Source organism: Diplotaxodon limnothrissa, linkage group LG23, assembly GCF_057381915.1.
Source record: "Diplotaxodon limnothrissa isolate DT_005_m linkage group LG23, D_limnothrissa_male_GT1.1, whole genome shotgun sequence".
NCBI classification, from domain to species: Eukaryota; Metazoa; Chordata; class Actinopteri; order Cichliformes; family Cichlidae; genus Diplotaxodon; species Diplotaxodon limnothrissa.
In genome coordinates this window covers 15,547,158-15,569,569 of record NC_140617.1, presented here as the reverse complement: position 1 = coordinate 15,569,569, position 22,412 = coordinate 15,547,158, and the positions used below count along the sequence as shown (strand labels likewise).

General features: G+C 40.8%; 3 protein-coding genes across 3 annotated transcripts; all 3 read left to right on the top strand.

Annotated features, from left to right (window-relative positions):
- The first annotated feature begins 892 nt into the window (after positions 1–892).
- On the top strand, positions 893–3,999 carry tmco1 (transmembrane and coiled-coil domains 1). The gene is made up of 7 exons (XM_085347684.1): positions 893–1,082; positions 2,083–2,160; positions 2,243–2,302; positions 2,393–2,439; positions 2,754–2,821; positions 2,984–3,128; positions 3,551–3,999. The coding sequence occupies exons 1-7, from the start codon at positions 1,013–1,015 to the stop codon at positions 3,647–3,649; spliced, it is 567 nt and encodes a 188-aa protein (XP_085203810.1). The 5' UTR covers positions 893–1,012; the 3' UTR covers positions 3,650–3,999.
- A 1,018-nt stretch (positions 4,000–5,017) lies between these two features.
- On the top strand, positions 5,018–12,152 carry LOC146607745 (4-trimethylaminobutyraldehyde dehydrogenase). The gene is made up of 12 exons (XM_085348968.1): positions 5,018–5,077; positions 5,265–5,423; positions 5,969–6,114; positions 6,423–6,552; positions 6,643–6,777; positions 7,332–7,528; positions 8,773–8,913; positions 9,010–9,198; positions 9,323–9,410; positions 9,488–9,629; positions 9,790–9,902; positions 9,986–12,152. The coding sequence occupies exons 2-12, from the start codon at positions 5,282–5,284 to the stop codon at positions 10,078–10,080; spliced, it is 1,518 nt and encodes a 505-aa protein (XP_085205094.1). The 5' UTR covers positions 5,018–5,077; positions 5,265–5,281; the 3' UTR covers positions 10,081–12,152.
- Positions 12,153–13,268: 1,116 nt separating this feature from the next.
- Positions 13,269–21,952, top strand: LOC146607744 (4-trimethylaminobutyraldehyde dehydrogenase-like). The gene is made up of 12 exons (XM_085348967.1): positions 13,269–13,346; positions 13,550–13,708; positions 14,242–14,387; positions 16,944–17,073; positions 17,164–17,298; positions 18,994–19,190; positions 20,314–20,454; positions 20,551–20,739; positions 20,864–20,951; positions 21,029–21,170; positions 21,331–21,443; positions 21,527–21,952. The coding sequence occupies exons 2-12, from the start codon at positions 13,567–13,569 to the stop codon at positions 21,619–21,621; spliced, it is 1,518 nt and encodes a 505-aa protein (XP_085205093.1). The 5' UTR covers positions 13,269–13,346; positions 13,550–13,566; the 3' UTR covers positions 21,622–21,952.
- Positions 21,953–22,412: the final 460 nt, after the last annotated feature.

The following is a 22,412-nucleotide window of genomic DNA, read 5'->3' as shown; positions in this document are numbered from 1 at the left end:
AAAAAAGGGGCATTTTCTGTGAATTAACAGAGACCTTCTTTTTTATCTGATGAGCTACCAGGATTGTTTTTCTGTAATTTCATACTTTTATTTCTAGCAAGTTAAGCCAAAATAGTCTTTCTTCCATTAATGAGAGCAGCATTTCTTTAGCATGCGGAAAAACTAAGTTGCACTGTTGCAATTACTCTTCTTTTTCTCATATTAAGATAGTTCTTGTTTAGTATTAAGATATTAAATGTTTATTTAAACTTATTTTCACTGACAGAAAGGGGAGTTTCACTGGTCTGGCCCTCTTAAGATCAAAGTGAGCTTGTGACCCGTTATAACAATGAGTTGAAATTCCTGCTTTAAAACCATGCACGTTGGCTAGATTAATTAGTGATTCGAAACTGACTGTAGGTGAGAATGTGAGTGATTGTTTCTCTTTTTGTGTTTGTCCTGTGATTGATTGGCAAGCTTACCAGGGTGAAGAAAATGGATGGATGAACAGTTTTGGGTAGTGTGATATTAGCAAACACGATTCAGATGCAAAAAAATGAACAAGTTGGCTACAAGATGGAGGAAGGTGGAATGTTACATTTAATATTTTAGGTAAGTATGAAGAAATTTGGACAGTTATGAAAAAATATGGCAACATGGAAGGGCATCTTTATAGAAAAAACTCCAAGACTGTCCTTTAAGTACAATTTTGACCACGTGGCATGGGAATGTCCAAGAGTGTCGACTATTTTTAAAATGGTTAAGAAAAATCTCTCTGCATTGTTACATATTTTTGTGTATGTATATGCATTTTTTCCTTTCTTTCTTTTTCTTTGGTTCTTTTTTTTTTTTTTTTTTTTTGGGCTCGGTCGGATGAACCGGAAGTGCTTTTTCGTGGTCTGACCTCTGCAGTAACGCTGACAGGGCTGTATGAAGCTGAAACTCTGCTCAGCGGAAGGTGGTCAGGGTTTATCTTCTGATATAAAGTAAATACTTTTCCTCTCTACGGCCTGGAAAACGGGACTTTGACACCATGAGTACCATGTTCGCAGACACCATTTTGATCGTCTTCATCTCAATTTGTACAGCGTTGTTAGCCGAAGGTGAGCCAAATCTGTCTGACAGGTCGAGGCAGGCGTTTTACCGTGCTCCAAAAAACACTGTTATAGCTCAGAATTTTACATTACTCCGGATTATATGGTAGGGAAACGTCTTCAATGTTATTAATATTCATTAATTCGCAATTTTGTTGCTTTTGTTGACCTGTACTTTGTTAATGACTGAATACAGCTTAACGTTTGTGTCTTCCGGTTAATTTCGCAATAAAAGCCTGAACTTACGTTTGAGACGCTTTCCTCGGGGAGAATATTGACTTCCTCGCTATCTACATTAACAATTTGAAAAAGATAAATAAAAAAAATATTTGTTACAATTTAATTTTGTCTAAATGTTTAGTTTAGATACGGAAGTAAGACATTATTTAACCACATTTGTGTATGATTTACATTCCAGAGTAGAAGTAGAAGTCTTTTTGTTGTATTTTGTCAGCCTATTAGAGCGAGTGATGAAGAGAATAAAGAATTTAAAGATGGGTAGTCCAGAAGACATACCTGTGGCAGTATGGAGATGTTTAGAGGGGAGAGAGGGCAGTGGACTTTTTAACTACATTGTTTAACACAATCTTAGAAAGTGAGAGGATGCCTGAGGAATAGAGAAGACGTTTACTGCTACCAGTTTTAAACAATAAGAGTGATGTGGAGAGCTGTAATAACTGCAGAGAGATAGAGTTGATGAGACATGCCATTAATCTATGGGAAGGAGTTGGTAAAGCTAGTCTAAGAAGAGAACTGATCATCACTGAGCTGTGTGGACCGTAGAGGAGGTCCATGGATAGAGTGAAGGAGGAATGCAGAGGGTTGGTGTGACAGAAAAGGATCCAAAGCTTATTGGATACTGTGGCTGCAGAGATTTCTTCTGATTCAGGAAAAGGTTTCAGAAATGTGCAAAAACTTCACATATTGATCAGTGTGAAATGTTGGAAACTTCAGTGGCAGTTTTCAATTTTTTTTAAATTTTATTTAAACAATCGTATTTTCTCCTCAGGGATTACCTGGGTTTTAGTGTATCGGACTGAAAAGTACAAGAGGCTAAAGGCTGAAGTGGAAAAGCAAAGCAAAAAACGTAAGTGACTCAAGTGTTGTCTTGTTAACTTGCTATTTTTTTCAGATTGTTAAAAGATTAATTTTGTCCTCTCTGATACTAGTTGAGAAGAAAAAGGAAACCATAACTGAATCTGCTGGACGCCAACAAAAGAAGAAGATTGGTAAGAACCCTGTAAACAAACCGGTGTTCTGCTTTTATGATCAGCCCTTCTCCTCTGGATAACAGTGTTTTGTGAATGATTGTGTTGCAGAAAGGCAAGAGGAGAAGCTGAAGAACAACAACAGAGACCTGTCTATGGTGAGAGATGTTTTGTTTCCAGTTAATATGCAGCCCAGGCTTAATGTCTGATACTGGGGTTGTCTAGTTATCGTAGTTTAGCGAGGTCATTCCATTTAAAGTCAACTGAATCTGAAAAAAGTTCCCACACAAACCCTTCAGAATGACCATTTCGTTTTCATTTCAACAACTGTAGCATATTTTTTGTTCTTAAATCAGTTGAGAGGCGGGTCAAAATTTTGCCCGCTGATCATTCCAGTCAAACCTTATATATTTTAATTTAAGTGTTTATGGTTAAATGTATGCGTTTTAAATCCTGAGTGTTTGTTTTGTAGGTACGGATGAAATCCATGTTCGCCATTGGTTTCTGCTTCACAGCTCTCATGGGCATGTTCAACTCCATGTAAGTTACTGCAGGGTAAAATACTGTTTCACATTTTGTAAAAAAGCTTTCTCTTTTCATAAAAAAAAAAAAAAAAAAACATCAGGCAAAATATAAGAAAGTAACTTGTCCAGTCCATTGTTTTAAACAAGTTCCCTTTTTGGCTTTTTATGTTACGTTCAGTTTCGATGGAAGAGTTGTGGCCAAATTGCCATTTGTGCCACTGTCGTATATCCAGGGACTGTCACACCGCAACCTGCTGGGCGAGGATTACACCGACTGCTCCTTTATTTTCCTCTATATCCTCTGCACCATGTCCATCAGACAGGTAACGTCTATACTTTTATTGTATATCAGTGGACATACTCACCAGGAACGAGTCTGACTTATTGCTGGCAATATGGACAGAGCTTTCACTGCAGCTGTACAAGGACTAAATACTGTTACTCAGATTCAGCATAAACACCTCCAGAGGATATTATCTGGTTTCCACAGGGAGACCAAGGCAGTTGAGTTAATTTAAGTAACATGCTGTGTTCTCTACTGCCACCCTTAGGACAAATTCTGTATTGTTTGTTGAATACACATCTAACTGGTGTTAGCAGGAAACTGTATGTGTAGAATAATATACAGCAATATATCAGGGTTAATATCGTGCATACTAAGTGTTATCAAATGTATATTCTGTGCTGGTTTGGGTATTTGTTTTAGAGTTTCTGCTGTTTTCTTTTGTTTTGTTTTTTCCTGTAGAACATTCAGAAGATGCTCGGTCTTGCACCCTCCAGAGCTGCAACCAAACAGGCTGGAGGCTTTTTAGGACCTCCTCCACAAGCAGCTAAGTTTTCTTAATCAGCAGCCCAGACGTTCCTGCACTGCTGCCTGCAGTCATAGCGCCCCCACCAGCGCACAGACAGAACTGCTCCTGCTGAGGTTAAAAGTCTTACCCGTTGCAGCTACAGTACCACTACTTTGTTTGATTTCTTATTCATTTTGTTGTTTATTTAACATTAAACATTATAACTGTTTTGGTTAGAAATTATAGGAAAATTATAGTTCATTCTGTTGATTATTAAAGGTTACAAATGTCAGCTGTGCATTTAGCAAAATTCATGGAGTGTTTGGAGATTTTAAATTAACGATTGACACAGTAACATCTGATCCAGTTTCAGTATTATTGTATGTCATTGTGTACTGTTGTGTCATGCATATTAATAAAGTTTTATGATTAGATTTCAGGCATGTCTTTTTTGTTGTTGTTGTTGTTGTTTTTTTGTCCCTTTGTACTACCATCTAATTTAAAGGGAAGCTATGGAGTGAAACTCATTTGAGTGAACAAGATATTTTTAAGGGAAAACAAACAAGAGTATGCAGATGCTGCTGAACTAAATCAATCAGATCTTTTTTTTTTTAATTGTCAGTGATTAAAAGTTGAAACAAAAAATTGTGGGATGTAGCACAAAAACTATCCTTCCCATTTAAAATCTTACTAGTTATTGTCAAGTAATTTGAAGCCCATTAAATCATCAAGAAAAGTGTTTACTGAAGTTGTACATTGAGTAGGATGATGGTTTTCCCTCCCCATCGACTTCTATATGCAGTAACTGGCTTCTTTATGCATATTCAGGAGTCACTTCCTGCTGGCTTTAAGAAAACGTGCAGGTTTAAAGCACCAATCAGAAGCCACGGTCATGTTTTGCATACAATCTGAGGTCCCGAAAAGTGAACTCTGGGATATTACATTACAGAGCAGGTCTCCACCTTATTAAATTATCAGTGCATTCAGTTTTGCACGGGTAAACTCCACACATGCTGTGGATACATTTCATGGTTGTATGAAACAAGCAAGATGCCACAATCTGGGCAGAAATTAAAGGAACGGCAAAAACATCAAACATCAGTTCTTGCTCCTTTCATAAATTTGCTAACAAGTAGATAAATACATTAATGAAATTCTCAAAGTATTTTAAACACTTAAAAATAGTCTGAACAGTACTTTTATATAGAGCTTTTTAATCCTGCTCTAATTAACACATCTCTCATTTATAATGTCTTTAATTCTGCTGCTGGATATTTTAATCTTTGCACCCGTTACACTGCCAGTATTAACTAATAAATCATCTTGTTTTAAAAACAGACCTGCATAAATTTTTACGGTTGTTTTTTTGACCTCTACTCGGAGTGTGTAACAGAAGAAGGCGTGGTCTTCTGGCTGCTAAACGGGCGTGAAGGTGATTAGCGTCTGCCTTCATTTCCAGTCCTTCTGCGGGAGCATAAGCGGTAAAACTTCAGCTACTTTTACTTGTCTGCTATCATATTTAAAATCTGCGCGCGCTGCTTTTCTTGTGCAAGTTTAGCTAACTTAATGTCCGTGCTAGCTTCACGTTAGCAAAGGGAGCGACCAGTTTCGATCACTTGTCCTAAGTTGCGCATCTGTTTTATAACTTTGCTACATAATTCCCTGCAGGCGCTTTGCATCTGGAAATGGCCCAGTCAACCCTCGACTCGATGCCCGGAGCCTCGACGGGGACCGTGGTTGTCACGGAGCCTCTGAACTTCTGGGGTGGAAAACGAGTGAAACCCAGGCAAGAGAAAAACGCTGAGCCCGTGTTTGAGCCTGCAACTGGTGAATATACTGCTCTTTAAAATCTGCTTTAGCCTTAGTGCTCCTGCTAAGGACACGTATTCTGGGGAAAACAAGTGACGGTGGTTTAAAGGCCTGCGGTTTTTCTGAAATATATTTGAAACGCTCAGATTCTGCTCAGACTTCTGTTAAGTATTGTAACATAGACATTTTGCCTTAACTATGTGCAGACTAGTAGACAAACAAAGGGCTGTTTTTTTCCCCCCTTTACTTGATATTAGTATAAAGTTAACTGGATTTCATGCTTTCAGGTTATAAAGGTTAGGGATATGCACAGTAATGACAGGCAGGCATAAACATTTCTGAAGATTAAACAATGCAAGGGTCTGTTTTACATTTTAATGTTGCACAAAGAAGATCACTACTGTTAGTGAGGGTGTTTTTACTGATTCAGGTTAAAAATGTCAATTGTTAGAAATTGAAAAGAGATTTGATACAAAAAAAAAACAAACAAACAAAAAAAATAGAAAAAAAGAAAAATGCATGGTGTAGAGCTCTGTAACCTGGTGTTCTTCTGGTCTCTGCAGGCCGGGTCCTGTGTCAGATGGTGCCCTGTGGGGCTGAGGAGGTGGACGAAGCCATACAGAGTGCCTATGCCGCCTACCAGAAGTGGAGCAAGATGGCAGGCATGGAGAGGGCTCGGGTGATGTTGGAGGCTGCTCGCATTATCAGGGTGAGACGGCCAAGCTGTTGTGTAATAACCACCAGCAGTCCAGGAAACTGTCTAGTTCAGTGTTTGTGCAATATAAATTGGACTTGACTGTTGGAAGCCTGCAATAAGACATTAGTTATTCATTAAAATGCACCCCTCCCTTCTCTGCTGGCCTACATTTCAACCAATTTAACCTTTTGTGTGTCTCTATTGTCTCTCGGTCATTGCATAATCTTAAAACAAGACATCTTGTTCCACAAAATTACTGATGAGTGTCAATTAAAATACTTCCATGCTTTTTTTTCCCTTTATGCATGTTAAAAAAATAGGAAAGGAGGGAAAAAATTGCAAAGCTGGAAGTGATCAACAATGGGAAATCCATCATTGAGGCTCTGGTGGATATTGACATTGCCTGGCAGAGCATTGAGTACTATGCCGGCCTGGCTGGTACACTTGCGGGTGGGTGCACCAATGCTTCTGTGTTTGTCAAAAGGTGCAAAAACCTCCGTTTGGTATTGTTTTTAACATTGTGCTGTCATTTTGGTGCAGGCCAGCACATCCAGCTCCCTGGAGGAGCATTTGCTTACACTAGACGGGAGCCACTTGGTGTGTGTGTGGGAATCGGTGCATGGAACTACCCTTTCCAGATTGCATCATGGAAATCTGCTCCTGCTCTGGCATGTGGTGAGTTTTATAACAGCATGTGTATCATCTGCTGTCAGTAATCTGCACAACAGAGGATTGCGACATATAGGAGAGCAGGGGACTGAAACAAGACAGACTAGAGAAGACATACTTTTTCATAGATGTGGGGGGGAGGGGGCAGAGACAAAACGGCAAATGTCCCTCTTTGTCTTAACAGAGAACAGGTTTATATCATATTTTTAAAAAAAAAGAAAAAGAAAAAAAAACAGTAGGACATCTTCAGTGAGCAGTAATTGGTGAGGGTCCATTAACAAGAAGAGCCATCAGCTTCAACTTGCTGCGAGTGTGAGAGGCAAGAAAAGAGTGGAGAAAAACAAGAGTGAGAGAGACAAAAGCAAAAGATTGGCAGTTTAAAATGGGAAGAGCCTGCTAAAGATAATGTAGCAGAGCCACAGAGCCTCTGTCACATCACTGATGAACACTAGTCCTATCAATCCACCTGTTGTACAGCTTGTTCCTGTCTGTTTGTCTTGTTTCATGTGACCATTCACAAAGATAGCTTTGCAGGATTTAATTGTGGTTGTGTTTTTTAGGTAATGCCATGGTATATAAACCCTCTCCAATGACTCCGGTGACTGCTGTCATCCTGGCTGAGATCTACAAAGAGGCTGGGGTACCTGATGGGCTTTTCTGTGTGGTCCAAGGTGGAGCAGAGACCGGCAGCTTGCTCTGCCATCATCCAAAAGTTGCTAAAGTCTCTTTCACGGGGAGTGTTCCTACAGGCAAAAAGGTACAGACCAGTACAGCATTGTTTCCCACACATGGACTGTAGTTGGGCTGCCCAGATACACTGAACTATTATTATTATTATTAATATTATTATTATTATTATTATTATTATTATTAGTAGTATTATATATTTTATTTCATTTATTTATGTTTTTTTTTTTTTTTTTTTCAACCAGGCTGTAAACTGAATTTAGTGCTGTGGACTTGGACATTTAAACATGGGAATTTAGGATGCTCCCTTTTGGACTCACTTATTGGGTATTTATACTCCTGTGGGGAAATCTACACCGTAACTATATTGGAACGACAAACCCCTCTAAAATCCTACAGTGCGACCTGATTTGCACCTCCCTAGAAATGTAGTGTTATGGAAATTTTAACAATAACCTGCAAACACCTCGGTGAGCATTAGTTGAAGTGAGTTTAATAACATATTTCAATATGAAGAGAACCACTCCAATCAAACACTAGGGTGATCTCTGAATTGTGGCCGCCGATGCAGATCTTCAAGTCTACAATGAACCTTCTGTGAAGGTGCAATAAAACTTCAGGCCCACTTGTGATAAGTTTCCACATGCATGCATACAATTGGTGTCAGGAGTTATCTTGCTATACTCACTTGCTATATTGCTTTACTAGCTATACCGCTATTGTGATTGGCCTGTTCAACAACTGTTGATTCCTCATGTGCATTTCAAGTTACAATTTTTGAACTTGTCAATGAGAGAATAACAGTCATGATCTCAGTATAAGAAAGAAAAAAAGCGTAGCATCCAATTTTCTCAAATTCCTGGAACGAGAACTGAAGTTATAGGAACTGACATGACGGAATGTACAAAGAAGTGAAACGATGTCAGTTACAAATATGTTTGCCCCTAAAAAGAAAACTGACTGCAGAGAGGCAGTGGGGACGCAAACACACTGTAGTTAACACATAATGTACCTCAAACAAGCATTAATGCTGCAGGCTCTACAAAGATTTTCTGCAGAAATCTAAATCAGTCCTCATCCTTAAGTCTGCATTGGCTTCACTGTTCATCTTTCAGGATGTTGTATGAATTGGACAGACTCAGAGTACACCGCCCTGGAGGTGACAACTCATGATCTCATGTTCTGCTCATGAGATCTCCTGCAGGGTGGAGGAGGCTCACCCTAACCAGCCTTAAAGATCTGCTGTTTTATTTTAAGCTAAAGGTGACTTTGTTATACAAGCCCACAGACCATGGCTGCTCTCTTTACTTTCAGGTCATGGAAATGTCTGCAAAGAGTGTGAAGCAGGTGACTCTGGAGCTTGGAGGGAAATCTCCTCTCATCATCTTCAAAGACTGCGAACTGGAGAATGCAGTGAAGGGGGCACTAATGGCAAATTTCCTGACACAGGGAGAGGTGAGTCTGTACGTTGTACTTTTGTGTACTGTGCAGCCTGATGCAAGACAGACTCTTGGAGGTTTTGGTGTATTAACTTTGTGGTGAAATATGCAGGTGTGCTGCAATGGGACCAGAGTGTTTGTGCAGCGGGAGATCATGCCACAGTTCCTAGAGGAGGTAGTCAAAAGGACCAAGGCCATCCCTGTTGGTGACCCCCTGCTCGAGAGCACCAGGATGGGAGCTCTGATCAGCAAACCACAGCTGGAGAAAGTGCTGGGATTTGTCAGTCAGGCCAAGAAAGAGGTGCTTTTCATTAGAGGGAGTGGATTGGCTTTAATAGTTTGTGGTTTCTCAGTTAAGCACAAAGAATCTGTATTACTGTGGGTGTTCTTTAACGTAGCTCTTGTAATTATTTATTTATTTCTAGGGAGCCAGAGTGCTTTGTGGAGGAGATCCCTTTGTCCCCAGTGACCCCAAACTGAAAGGGGGATATTTCATGTCACCATGCGTACTTGGTATGTCTAACACTTTGGTTAATGGTGGTACAGCACACTCAGCTTTGTTTTTTAACACACAAAGTCTCTCGACACAGATAACTGCAGAGACGACATGACCTGTGTGAAGGAGGAGATTTTTGGCCCTGTCATGTCCGTTTTGCCTTTTGACACGGAGGAAGAAGTGATCAAGAGAGCCAACAACACCACCTTTGGACTGGCCTCTGGGGTCTTCACCAGGTCAGTTTGTTGTGAGTCAGCAGTGTGGTGCAACTGTTGACGGCTTGCTCTTTTAAGATAATGAGTTTATTGCCTTCTGTTGGCTGTGGCTCAAGGTCTCCACAGTGCGGCCAATTCACTGCACTCTGTATAAAAGTCGGTTCTTTTCCTCCTCCTACAGGGACATTTCTCGAGCCCATCGCGTGGCTGAGAACCTGGAGGCAGGGACCTGCTTTATCAACAATTACAACATCAGCCCTGTAGAGGTGCCGTTTGGAGGATACAAGATGTCGGGTAAGATGCTGTCAGCTTTTCATGGTCTGGGTAAATGCTGCATTTGCTCAGTAAATTAACCAGTTCTCTCCTGATCCCTGCAGGCTTTGGCAGAGAGAACGGCCAGGTGACCATCGAGTACTACTCCCAGCTGAAGACTGTAGTGGTGGAAATGGGTGACGTCGAAAGCCTCTTCTAAAGTTTTACACCGCTGTGCCAGAACTGTGACTAGAGCTCTTCACTTCTCCCTTCTTACTGTGTTAGGCTGACACATAATTAATGCAAAGTGTGTGGAACATGATGTAAACAAGCATAGATGCAGAGCACTCCCCCTCCCCCCCCCCCCAAGTATTCAGTACTTCATTATTACATCAGTAAGTGAAGGATAGCTGGATTTAAAAGTTGGGGTTTTCTGAGGAAACACAAGTGTGCAACGATGGAACCAGCATTAGAGGAAGACTTCTTTGTACTGTTGTTTGGACAGCTGCTCCTTTGTATCAAAATAAATTGTAGAAGCAAATTCTTTTTCTTTGTTGCTTGTGAGGTGAATGCTATACTACGGTGGCCCTGAGATGCCAAACGGACTGCAACTTAAGAAAACACCAGCAATAAGAAAAACGGCTCTTTAGTCTTATACTGCGGCTCCGCGTGGTTTCGGGAAATAAATTAGAAGTATTTAGCTGAAGTGTATTTTATTTATGTTAGTTTTTTTTAACTTGTAGTTCCAAATTGGAAGATTATTGTGACATTGAAATATAAAAATAAAATCAGATTTTATTATTTTGTTCATCGCTCAAAATAAGCGTCACACTCGCGGAAGCCGGTGTACCCGCCGAAACGTCGTGCTTTTATCGAGACTTTCAACCCCAGGTAGGCCAGTTATGGATCTTCGGATCCACATTATGTCAGCAGCTGTTCTCCACCGTGAACTATGTTAAAAACAAACACCGCTCACGCCTCACAGATGACAGCTTACAGTCCTGCCCCGATTTGCAGACGCTGTGCGCAAAGGTTCAGGAGCAGAAGTCCCATTGTAAAGATATCACGGCAGACCCGACGATGTTTCCATGAACATGCTTTTCAGCATCTCTTTATTGACCACTTTTCACACACGGTTGCTGTACGCATACAGCCGGCTGTAGCTTTTCAGCTCACAACCCGACACACACCAACACAACAGCATAGATGGCACAGACGTTAAGGCGGCGAGGCGTGATTGCGGGTGCCGCTCAGGTGCGTCCGCCTCCCCTGCAGCAGTGCTGCAGACCGCACCCGACCACACACATTAACCTGGTAAAATACATATTTAGGCAGTATTTTTCATCTTTTAGCAGCATAGTGCTTTTTTTCCAATTATTATTTTAAAAGTCAGGTCAAGGCTCCAAAAGCCCAAAGGCGATATAAGGGTGCTACATGGATCATTTTAGTTCAGCTGGGTGTCTTTCCTTTTGTTATATTTCTTTGAGTTCAAAATGTGTTAATTACAGAAATAAAATGTAATTTTCTCTGTAGCACTTCATGGATTTCATAAGCAACACACCTTAGTTGTTCACACAAAGCAATAAAGGTAAAAAACAATATATACAGTGTTATCTTCATTTTAGATGTCAAAAAGTATTTGCGGCTCCCAGCGTTTTATTTTGCGTGGAAACCGGGTCCAAATGGCTCTTTGGGTCTTAAAGGTTGCTGACCCTGGTGTAGGAGCCATATGAGTTGTTCCTTTTTTGACTAAGTGGGTTGGTTTAAATGGACTCGCTGTATTTGGTGCACGGGTGTGGGGCGTGTCTCATGAGTGTGGTAGATGATAAATGTGGTTGCACTCACCTGTTCACGGTACCTGATGTTGATGAGCAGTGTTAGGTATTTTAGTACCATGGGAGCATTTACTGGATATTGTTTTATAGTGACATTATACAGGAAAACTCTGTCATTCAACAAGGTTGAAATACCACAGAGATCACTCCCTCAGCTACATTAGTTTCTTAATCTTTTAGACGCCTGTTGAAGGCCAAATGGTTTGTTTCAGATTTCACTAATGAAAGAACTCTTCGTTTTGTGCCTTGAAAATATGTCGCTGAGATAATCACAATTGTAGCTGAACTGATACACTACACAAAGGATGCTTCTTCACCCAAGGGCAGGAAGACGCTGCCTTATCTTGTTCTGTACTGGTTTAAACTGATAAATCTGCTGTCTCATGAATTTTACCCTCTATATAAACTGTTGTACTTGTGAATAAAGTTGAGTCACTTTGGGAAGACAATCTAAAGCAGTCTCTGTTTTCTTGTTCTCCCAAGCTGCTCCCGAGCTGCTCGTACTAACACGCTGAATGGCATGCTTGAATATTACTTGAGAATATATTTGACTGTGTTACAGACTAAGGGACATTCTCTGCTGATAGGTGAAGGTACATTCTCTGCTGATAGACGTCCACGCCTCGGAGGAAGCCGATCCACGGAGTAGGCCCTGGAAACAGTTTCCTTCAAGCAGAAAGGTATGAGCATGAGGCAAAACCTTCTCTTGAGCGCAGCTCGTATTATTTTCATGTATTTGACTGTAACTTGATAGTTTATGTATATTTGTGCTCTAATTGATGCCATTTGTGCACTAATTGATGCCATAGGCCAAGTTGTAATTTGGCATTGTAATTAGTAGTGATGGGCAGATGAAGCTTCATGAAGAACTGAAGCTTGTCACCCCAGCGCAAAGCTTCTTGAAGCTTCATTTGCTCTAGTAGGACACCTACTGGACGTAAAAATATTAGTTGGCATGAATATGAAGAGTGTGGCCTTTTGCACACAGCCTGTAAATGTCAACAACAAAAGGAGTGTGTAAAACATCTATATTGTAGTGATGGCAGTATACTGTGTATATTTATACTGGCAGTATGGAAAATGATCATTTGGAAATGCTTAAAATGGAAATGATCATTTACTGTGAGGTGAGGTGTGGTTGGGGTGTGGACAGTGGTTGTGCTTTTGTAACGTTGAGGTAAGGACAGCTACACACACTGTAAAATCTAATTAGTTCCCAGAACTAAAAAAAATTGAGGAAACTCGTTGCCTCAAAAAAAAACTAAGTAAAGCTTACTTAAGATGACTGTTAGGACAACTTATACATTGCAAGTCTGCAGTATTAAGAATAACTTGATATTTCTGACTGTACAATACTAATTGTTTACCTACTGACAAACATTTCAAGTTCAACTAAATGAAAAAACTCTTTGTGGTAACCTGAATATGATTAAAATAATTAATGCTCCTCTGTCTTATAGTGGACAGACTTTCTTTTGGGGGGGGGGGGCGAGTTGCACCAAAAATTCTGCTGCTGGTTCCTTTAACACCTTGTGTTTTAACAGCAGAAGTGAGTGAGTCAGCAGAAATACGGGGTGGTAGCATGAAGGAGACGTGGTGTTGAAATAGACTGTGAAGAACCTTTTCCAGTCCTTCTGCGGGAGCATAAGCGGTAAAACTTCAGCTATTTTATTTTGTTGCTTTCATATTTAAAATGTGCACGCGCTGTTTCTCTCGTGCAACTTTAGTTAACTTAATGTCCGTGCTAGCTTCACGCTAGCAAAGGGAGCGACCAGTTTAGATCGCTTGTCCTGAGTTGCACATTTTGCACATCTGTTTTCCAGCTTTGAAACATCCTTCCCTGTATCCCTGCAGGCGCTTTGCATCTGGAAATGGCCCAGTCAACCCTCGACTCGATGCCCGGAGCCTCGACGGGGACCGTGGTTGTCACGGAGCCTCTGAACTTCTGGGGTGGAAAACGAGTGAAACCCAGGCAGGAGAAAAACGCTGAGCCCGTGTTTGAGCCTGCAACTGGTGAATATACTGCTCTTTAAAATCTGCTTTAGCCTTAGTGCTCCTGCTAAGGACACGTATTCTGGGGAAAACAAGTGACGGTGGTTTAAAGGCCTGCGGTTTTTCTGAAATATATTTGAAACGCTCAGATTCTGCTCAGACTTCTGTTAAGTATTGTAACATAGACATTTTGCCTTAACTATGTGCAGACTAGTAGACAAACAAAGGGCTGTTTTTTTCCCTTTACTTGATATTAGTATAAAGTTAATTGGATTTCATGCTTTCAGGTTATAAAGGTTAGGGATATGCACAGTAATGACAGGCAGGCATAAACATTTCTGAAGATTAAACAATGCAAGGGTCTGTTTTACATTTTAATGTTGCACAAAGAAGATCGCTACTGTTAGTGAGGGTGTTTTTACTGATTCAGGTTAAAAATGTCAATTGTTAGATAAGAGATTTGATGCACAGAAAAATGCATGATGTAGAGGAGCCCAGCTCGCTTTTCATTCGTAGCTCAGCTCTGTAACCTGGTGTTCTTCTGGTCTCTGCAGGCCGGGTCCTGTGTCAGATGGTGCCCTGTGGGGCTGAGGAGGTGGACGAAGCCATACAGAGTGCCTACGCCGCTTACCAGAAGTGGAGCAAGATGGCAGGCATGGAGAGGGCTCGGGTGATGTTGGAGGCTGCTCGCATTATGAGGGTGAGGCGGCCAAGCTGTTGTGTAACAACAACCAGCAGGCCAGGAAACTGTCTAGTTCAGTGTTTGTGCAATATAAATTGGAGTTGACTGTTGGAAGGCTGTAATAAGACATTAGTTATTCATTAAAATGCACCCCTCCCTCCACTGCTGGCCTTGTTGCATGTTACACATTTACCTGCAGTAAAACTGGACTCCTTTCAACCATACATAGCACAAACATTCACATTGGGAAGACAGGTCAGAGAGAGGTAGAATGTAAGAGAAACAAAGAGAAATACCCAACATCAGGGACAAGAGGAGAGAAAAAGATCTCTGCTCAAACTGAGTTCCCAGTGGGAGAGCAGTTTGAGAACAGTACAAAAAAACCCCCAAAAAACAGCTCAGCACAGAAAAGCACATGGATCTTCACATCTTACACCATGTAAAAAGGGCGTGACATGGGTGGGGGGTATGAAGGAGTGAGCCAGTGTAGACAACAGCCATCCTGTCCTGCAGCTATGCTCCAGCGGGACACAGACCTGCCGTGTGTGTGTGTGTGTGTGTGTGTGTGTGTGTGTGTGTGTGTGTGTGTGTGTGTGTGTGTGTGTGTGGTCTTTCACCAGCCGACACAGGTGGCCTTTTAAGGATAGTGTCAGTTTGGGAGAAATTGTTGTTCCAGCCAGCCTTTTGACCTTGGAGCCTTCTAGCTAAAATTTAAATTTTATTGAATTTTTTATTTATTTAAATTATTGATTAGCATTCAAATATCTCAGTGAATACAGAATAAAGATTACCACAAAGCAAGAAAGCATGAGACAAGGCTAATCAAAAGGTATTGGCTGAAGCATATGCTTATTACGCCAACACTTTTAACAAAAGATCTTTTAGCATGCAGCTCATGTACATAGAGCTGAAAGCAAAGAATAAAACAAAACAAACAAAAAACAAAACTAACTTTGCACCTTAGATGAGTAACTACATTAAATTAAATTTCATTAAAATAATCAAAGCAAAACAACCAAGGGTTTCAGCATTATTATTTTTGCTCTTTTCATTCTTCTTTATATTTTTCTAATACTCTATTTTTAAACAAGGAAAACAGAAACACATCTCTGCTTTATGTTTGTCCTTCTCTTTTTCTTTTTAAAGAAATCTGTTCCCCTTAAGTCATATTGACTCTCTCTGACTTTAAACAGCTTCTGAGTACTGCGGCAAAGCAAGTTATTTTGTGTTTTATACATTATCTGTGCCAGCATTCAACTAAATCTTAAAAATTCAGGGTATTCAGATTAATAAACAAAATGTTAGTTGGTTCTATATAGTTTGATTGATTTATAATTCTTATAGCTCCTTTTTTTTTTTTTTTTTTTTGTAACTTGAAAATAGGAAGAGTATTTGTTTTATATGCATTACCCCATATCTCCAGACAGTAAGTCATATATGGAAGCAACAGAGTACAATAAAGTGTGTATAATGATTTCTTGTTCAGGACATGCTTTGTTTTGGAGAGAATAGCAATGGTTTTTGACATTTTTGTTTTCACATGGTTTATATGTGACTTCCAGCTAAGCTTATCATCAATTATCACTCCAAGAAATTTATTTTCATGTACTTTCAATTTCAATTCCATTAACCCTGATTTTAGATACATTTTTCATTTGTCTAGTGCCAAAAATAATACATTTTGTTTTGTTTATATTTAATGATAACTTAAATATATTAAAAAACTGTATTGATATAAATAACTCCTTTTCCACTGTAGTCAGAAGCTGTTCTAGGTTTTTACCTGAGCAATACAGAGTGGTATCATCAGCAAACAATACACATTACAGAGATAGATAGATAGATAGATAGATAGAGATATAAAGAATTAGGGCCCAGCACAGAGCCCTGAGGAACGCCACAAGTTACCGTCAACTGATTAGATTTTACATTATTGATTTCGACATATTGAAATCTGTCATCCAAGTAACTTTTCATCCACTTGTATGACATCCCTCTTATACCATATCTCTCTAGTTTATTCAATAATATAGAATGATCAATTGTGCTTAGGCTACTGCCCCCGCAACCCGGCCCCGGATAAAGCAGATGAAGATGGATGGATGATCAATTGTATCAAACGCCTTTTTTAAGTCTATAAAAACACCAACAGTATATTCCTTATGATCTATTGCAGTAGATATCCCTTCAACAAGTTCCATCACTGCCATCCAAGTGGACCTTTTCGCTCTAAAGCCATATTGGTTATTACTTAGGAGATTATGCTTCTCAATATATTTATCAAGTCTATTAACAAATAACTTTTCTAAATTTTTAGAGAACTGTGGGAGTAGTGATATTGGCCTGTAATTGGTAAATTGACATCTCTCTCTCTCCTTTTTATGGATTGAAATAACGTTTGCTATTTTCATTTTTGAGGGAAACCATTTGGATCAATTTAACCTTTTTTGTGTCTATGCAATGACAAAGAGACAATACAATCTTAAAACAAAACATCTTGTTCCACATAATTACTGAAGAGCTTCAATTAAAATAGTTCTTTTTTTTCCCTTTATGCGTATTTTGAAAAAATAGGAAAGGAGGGAAAAACTTGCAAAGCTGGAAGTGATCAACAATGGGAAAACAATCACTGAGGCTCTGGGAAATATAGACTTTTCCTGGCAGAGCATTGAGTACTATGCCGGCCTGGCTGGTACACTTGCGGGTGGGTGCACCAATGCTTCTGTGTTTATCAAAAGTTGCAAAAACCTCCATTTGGTATTGTTTTTAACATTGTGCTGTCATTTTGGTGCAGGCCAGCATATCCAGCTCCCTGGAGGAGCATTTGCTTACACTAGACGGGAGCCACTTGGTGTGTGTGTGGGAATCGGTGCATGGAACTTCCCTATCCTGCTTGCAACATTGAAGTCTGCTCCTGCTCTGGCGTGTGGTGAGTTTTATAATAGCATGTGTATCATCTGCTGTCGGTAATCTGCACAACAGAGGATTGCGACATATAGGAGAGCAGGGGACTGAAACAAGACAGACTAGAGAAGACATACTTTTTCGTAGATGTGTGGGGGGAAAAAAACAAAAACAACAAATGTCCGTCTTTGTCTGTGTCTTTTTGTTAAAATATGCACATTTGAAAAACTACCGTATTTCCCGGACTACAAAGCGCACCTGAATATTAGCCGCACAAGCTAAAATCAGGGGAAAATCCTGTTTTGTACATACATTAGCCGCACCTGACTAAAAGCCGCAGGTGTTTCAATATTGACTTATCATATGTAAGAGAATATGCACAAAGCGAATTGTCAGGAAAGAGATGGCTGTTTGGAGACACACCCCTTTTATTAATATTTTGAAAAACAAGTTATGGGTACATATTTGCACATGTACTGTGCTTCATAAATGAGTAACAAATGTAGTACATAACAGTAACCTACAGCACACCAGAAAAATAGATTCAGACTACCTTTTAGGCTCAGGTGCAGTGACACGGCTTTAACAAGAAGAAAAGTCAGTCATTCACCACCATCTTCCTCTTCCTCCTGCGCACTAAAACCACCAAAGTCCTCTTCTCCAGTGTCGGATACAAACAGGCTCAGGATGGCTTCGTCATCCACTCTCCGCTTCTCTCCTTCGTTGTCACTTTCAAAACCAAAGATAATCCTCATTGTCATTGTCAGTGTCAGAGTCGAACACCCTCTGAAGGGCCGTGGCGGTGTCCTCCTCTTCATCATGCAGCAGTCCAGCCCTTCGAAATCCGTTGGTGATCGTGGATGTTTGCACACTTTTCCACGCTGTCAGAATCCACCGGTAGAGTTGAGCACAACTTGCTTTTCGCAAGTTTATCGCCGCTGGTCATCCACGACTCCCGCTGAACGCGTAGCGCTACTTTGAAGTTTGTTTTTCGCGCTACTTGTACGGCACTATGTTGCCTGGCGGATGGACATGTGACCAACATACCACTCTTGAACCCCGATCCTTCCGCCAGGCAATGTAGTGCCGTACAACAGCGGAACAAACAAAACAAATCGTCTTACGATATCACAAAAATCATGGACAATCTATAGAAAAGCCGCACCTGACTAAAAGCCGCAGGGTTCAAAGCTTGTGCAAAAAGTAGCGGCTTATAGCCCGACAATTACGGTAGTTCTTTTACATGTGCTTAGCTTGAATAGCTTAACAGAGAACAAGTTTATATATCATATTTTAAAAAAACAGTAAGACATCCTCAGTGAGCAGTACTTGGTGAGGGTCTGTTAACAAGAAGAGCCGTCCAACACAACCAGGAAGGGACAGCAGTGAGCTGCAACTTAGTGCGAGTGTGAGGGTCAAGAAAAGAGTGGAGAAAAACAAGTGTAGAGAGAGAAAAGCAATAGATTGGAAGTTTAAAATAGGAAGAGCCTGCTAAAAATAATGCAGCAGAGCCACAGAGCCTCTGTCACATCACTGATGAACATGTTATTCTTTTAAAACGTTACTTTTGGCCTGTTTAATACTGGATTCTACCACACGTTCCTATCAATCAGCCTGTTGTACGGTTTGTTTCTATCTGTTCGTCTTGTCTCGTAACCATTCACAAAGATGGCTCTGCAGGCCTTAACTTGCAGGATTTAATTGTGGTTGTGTTTTTTAGGTAATGCCATGGTATATAAACCCTCTCCAATGGCTCCGGTGACTGCTGTCATCCTGGCTGAGATCTACAAAGAGGCTGGGGTACCTGATGGGCTTTTCTGTGTGGTCCAAGGTGGAGCAGAGACCGGCAGCTTGCTCTGCCATCATCCAAAAGTTGCTAAAGTCTCTTTCACGGGGAGTGTTCCTACAGGCAAAAAGGTACAGACCAGTACAGCATTGTTTCCCACACATGGACTGTAATTGGGCTGCCCTGATACACTGATGACCTTCAAAGTAAATTTTGTTCTTTGTTTTGTTTTTTGACCTGTCCAATATTGGAGTGGGATCTGTTTACTAATATAGAATATTTTAGTTTAGAACATAGATGCACATAGGCACTGTGATGTCTCCATGTTAAGCATTAGCATTTTGTCTGCTGCTGTGATGTTTTGTTTTAAGACAGAAGTCAAGCAGGTAGAATGCAGTTAGCAAGCTGCCAAAACTGAAATGGTTTAAGAAGAATTATTGATTTCTTTATTCTTCTTCTTCTCATTATTATTTTCAACCAGGCTGTAAACTGAATTTAGTGCTGTGGACTTGGACATTAAAGATGGGAATGTAGGGTTATTGGCTCACTTTTGGAGTCACGTATTGGGGTATTTATTCTCCTGTGGGACACAGCCCTGACCTACTGTGATTCGCCTGTTTAGCAACTGTTGATTCCTCATGTGCATTTCTAGTTGCGATTTTTGAACTTGTCAATAAAAGAATAACAGTCATCATCTCAGTATAAGAAAGAAATGGAATCAAATTTCAGCAAATTCCTGGAATGAGAACTGAAGTTATAGGAACTGGCGTGAGGGAAAGTACAAAGAAGTGAAACGATATCAGTTACAAATATCTTTGCCCCTAAAGAGAAAACTGACTGCAGAGAGGCAGTGGGGACCTGGGAGGATAAGAGTCCCAGTGTTTTGTTTCAGTCAACTGGTTCAGCATATAAAACACCAGGACACAAACACACTGTAGTTAACACATAATGTACCTCAAACAAGCATTAATGCTGCAGGCTCTACAAAGATTTTCTGCAGAAATCTAAATCAGTCCTCATCCTTAAGTCTGCATTGGCTTCCCTTTTCATCTTTCAGGATGTTGTATGAATTGGACAGACTCAGAGTACACCGCCCTGGAGGTGACAACAGTAGCCCTTGTTCTGCTCTGGAGATCTCCTGCAGGGTGGAGGAGGCTCACCCTAACCAGCCTTAAAAATCTGCTGCTTTATTTTAAGCTAAAGGTGACTTTGTTATACAAGCCCACAGACCATGGCTGCTCTCTTTACTTTCAGGTCATGGAAATGTCTGCAAAGAGTGTGAAGCAGGTGACTCTGGAGCTTGGAGGGAAATCTCCTCTCATCATCTTCAAAGACTGCGAACTGGAGAATGCAGTGAAGGGGGCACTAATGGCAAATTTCCTGACACAGGGACAGGTGAGTCTGTACATTGTACTTTTGTGTACTGTGCAGCCTGATGCAAGACAGACTCTTGGAGGTTTTGGTGTATTAACTTTGTGGTGAAATATGCAGGTGTGCTGCAATGGGACCAGAGTGTTTGTGCAGCGGGAGATCATGCCACAGTTCCTAGAGGAGGTAGTCAAAAGGACCAAGGCCATCCCTGTTGGTGACCCCCTGCTCGAGAGCACCAGGATGGGAGCTCTGATCAGCAAACCACAGCTGGAGAAAGTGCTGGGATTTGTCAGTCAGGCCAAGAAAGAGGTGCTTTTCATTAGAGGGAGTGAATTGGCTTTAATAGTTTGTGGTTTCTCAGTTAAGCACAAAGAATCTGTATTACTGTGGGTGTTCTTTAACGTAGCTCTTGTAATTATTTATTTATTTCTAGGGAGCCAGAGTGCTTTGTGGAGGAGATCCCTTTGTCCCCAGTGACCCCAAACTGAAAGGGGGATATTTCATGTCACCATGCGTACTTGGTATGTCTAACACTTTGGTTAATGGTGGTACAGCACACTCAGCTTTGTTTTTTAACACACAAAGTCTCTCGACACAGATAACTGCAGAGACGACATGACCTGTGTGAAGGAGGAGATTTTTGGCCCTGTCATGTCAGTTTTGCCTTTTGACATGGAGGAAGAAGTGATCAAGAGAGCCAACAACACCACCTTTGGACTGGCCTCTGGGGTCTTCACCAGGTCAGTTTGTTGTGAGTCAGCAGTGTGGTGCAACTGTTGACGGCTTGCTCTTTTAAGATAATGAGTTTATTGCCTTCTGTTGGCTGTGGCTCAAGGTCTCCACAGTGCGGCCAATTCACTGCACTCTGTATAAAAGTCGGTTCTTTTCCTCCTCCTACAGGGACATTTCTCGAGCCCATCGCGTGGCTGCGAGTATGGAGGCAGGGACCTGCTTTATCAACAATTACAACATCAGCCCTGTAGAGTTGCCGTTTGGAGGATACAAGATGTCGGGTAAGATGCTGTCAGCTTTTCATGGTCTGGGTAAATGCTGCATTTGCTCAGTAAATTAACCAGTTCTCTCCTGATCCCTGCAGGCTTTGGCAGAGAGAACGGCCAGGTGACCATCGAGTACTACTCCCAGCTGAAGACTGTAGTGGTGGAAATGGGTGACGTCGAAAGCCTCTTCTAAAGTTTTACACCGCTGTGCCAGAACTGTGACTAGAGCTCTTCACTTCTCCCTTCTTACTGTGTTAGGCTGACACATAATTAATGCAAAGTGTGTGGAACATGATGTAAACAAGCATAGATGCAGAGCACTCCCCCTCCCCCCCCAAGTATTCAGTACTTCATTATTACATCAGTAAGTGAAGGATAGCTGGATTTAAAAGTTGGGGTTTTCTGAATAAACACGCAAGTGTGCAACATTGAAGTAATCGGAAGAAAATTTCTGCCTAACAGCTGTCACATTTATGTACTGTTGTTTGGACAGCTGCTTCTTTGTATCAAAATAAACTTGTAGAAGCAAATTCTTTTTCTTTGTTGCTTGTGAGTTGAACTGTATGAATATGCTATACTGAAATCACTTCAACAGTCACTTCAAGGTGCTTTATAATGCAAGGTAAAGACTACAATATTAGACAGAAAATGCCAACAATCAGGGATCCCCCCCCCTGTGGGCGAGATGAAGAGCTTCCTTTTAACAGGGAGAGACCTCCATCAGAACCAGGCCTGTGGAAGAGCAGCCATCTGCCTCAACTGGAAAGATCAAAGGACAGCAGACCAGCGGATGAAGTTAATAACATACAATACATGAGTGAAAAGAGCTGAGTGGAGAAAAAATATTTAAAATAATTTGTTAAATAAGTTTAATATGGGAAGTCACTCAGCAAGCGTGGTCTAGTGCTGGGTCACCTGACCAAGCTCTAACTTTATGAGTTATAAAAACTTTCAAGGCCAAATTCAAAAGTAGAGAGGGTGCCA

What these genes read in the sequence shown, in the direction of transcription:
- LOC146607745 (XM_085348968.1), top strand. Translation starts at nt 5,282, where the DNA reads ATGGCCCAGTCAACCCTCGACTCGATGCCCGGAGCCTCGACGGGGACC. An exon ending in CCTGGCTGGTACACTTGCGG is followed by an intron (nt 6,553 to 6,642) that starts GTGGGTGCACCA and finishes ATTTTGGTGCAG; the next exon opens with GCCAGCACATCCAGCTCCCT. An exon ending in ATTTCCTGACACAGGGAGAG is followed by an intron (nt 8,914 to 9,009) that starts GTGAGTCTGTAC and finishes TGAAATATGCAG; the next exon opens with GTGTGCTGCAATGGGACCAG.
- tmco1 (XM_085347684.1), top strand. Translation starts at nt 1,013, where the DNA reads ATGAGTACCATGTTCGCAGACACCATTTTGATCGTCTTCATCTCAATT. An exon ending in ATGGGCATGTTCAACTCCAT is followed by an intron (nt 2,822 to 2,983) that starts GTAAGTTACTGC and finishes TGTTACGTTCAG; the next exon opens with TTTCGATGGAAGAGTTGTGG. An exon ending in GCACCATGTCCATCAGACAG is followed by an intron (nt 3,129 to 3,550) that starts GTAACGTCTATA and finishes TTTTTCCTGTAG; the next exon opens with AACATTCAGAAGATGCTCGG.
- LOC146607744 (XM_085348967.1), top strand. Translation starts at nt 13,567, where the DNA reads ATGGCCCAGTCAACCCTCGACTCGATGCCCGGAGCCTCGACGGGGACC. An exon ending in CATGTCACCATGCGTACTTG is followed by an intron (nt 20,952 to 21,028) that starts GTATGTCTAACA and finishes CTCTCGACACAG; the next exon opens with ATAACTGCAGAGACGACATG. An exon ending in TGGAGGATACAAGATGTCGG is followed by an intron (nt 21,444 to 21,526) that starts GTAAGATGCTGT and finishes TGATCCCTGCAG; the next exon opens with GCTTTGGCAGAGAGAACGGC.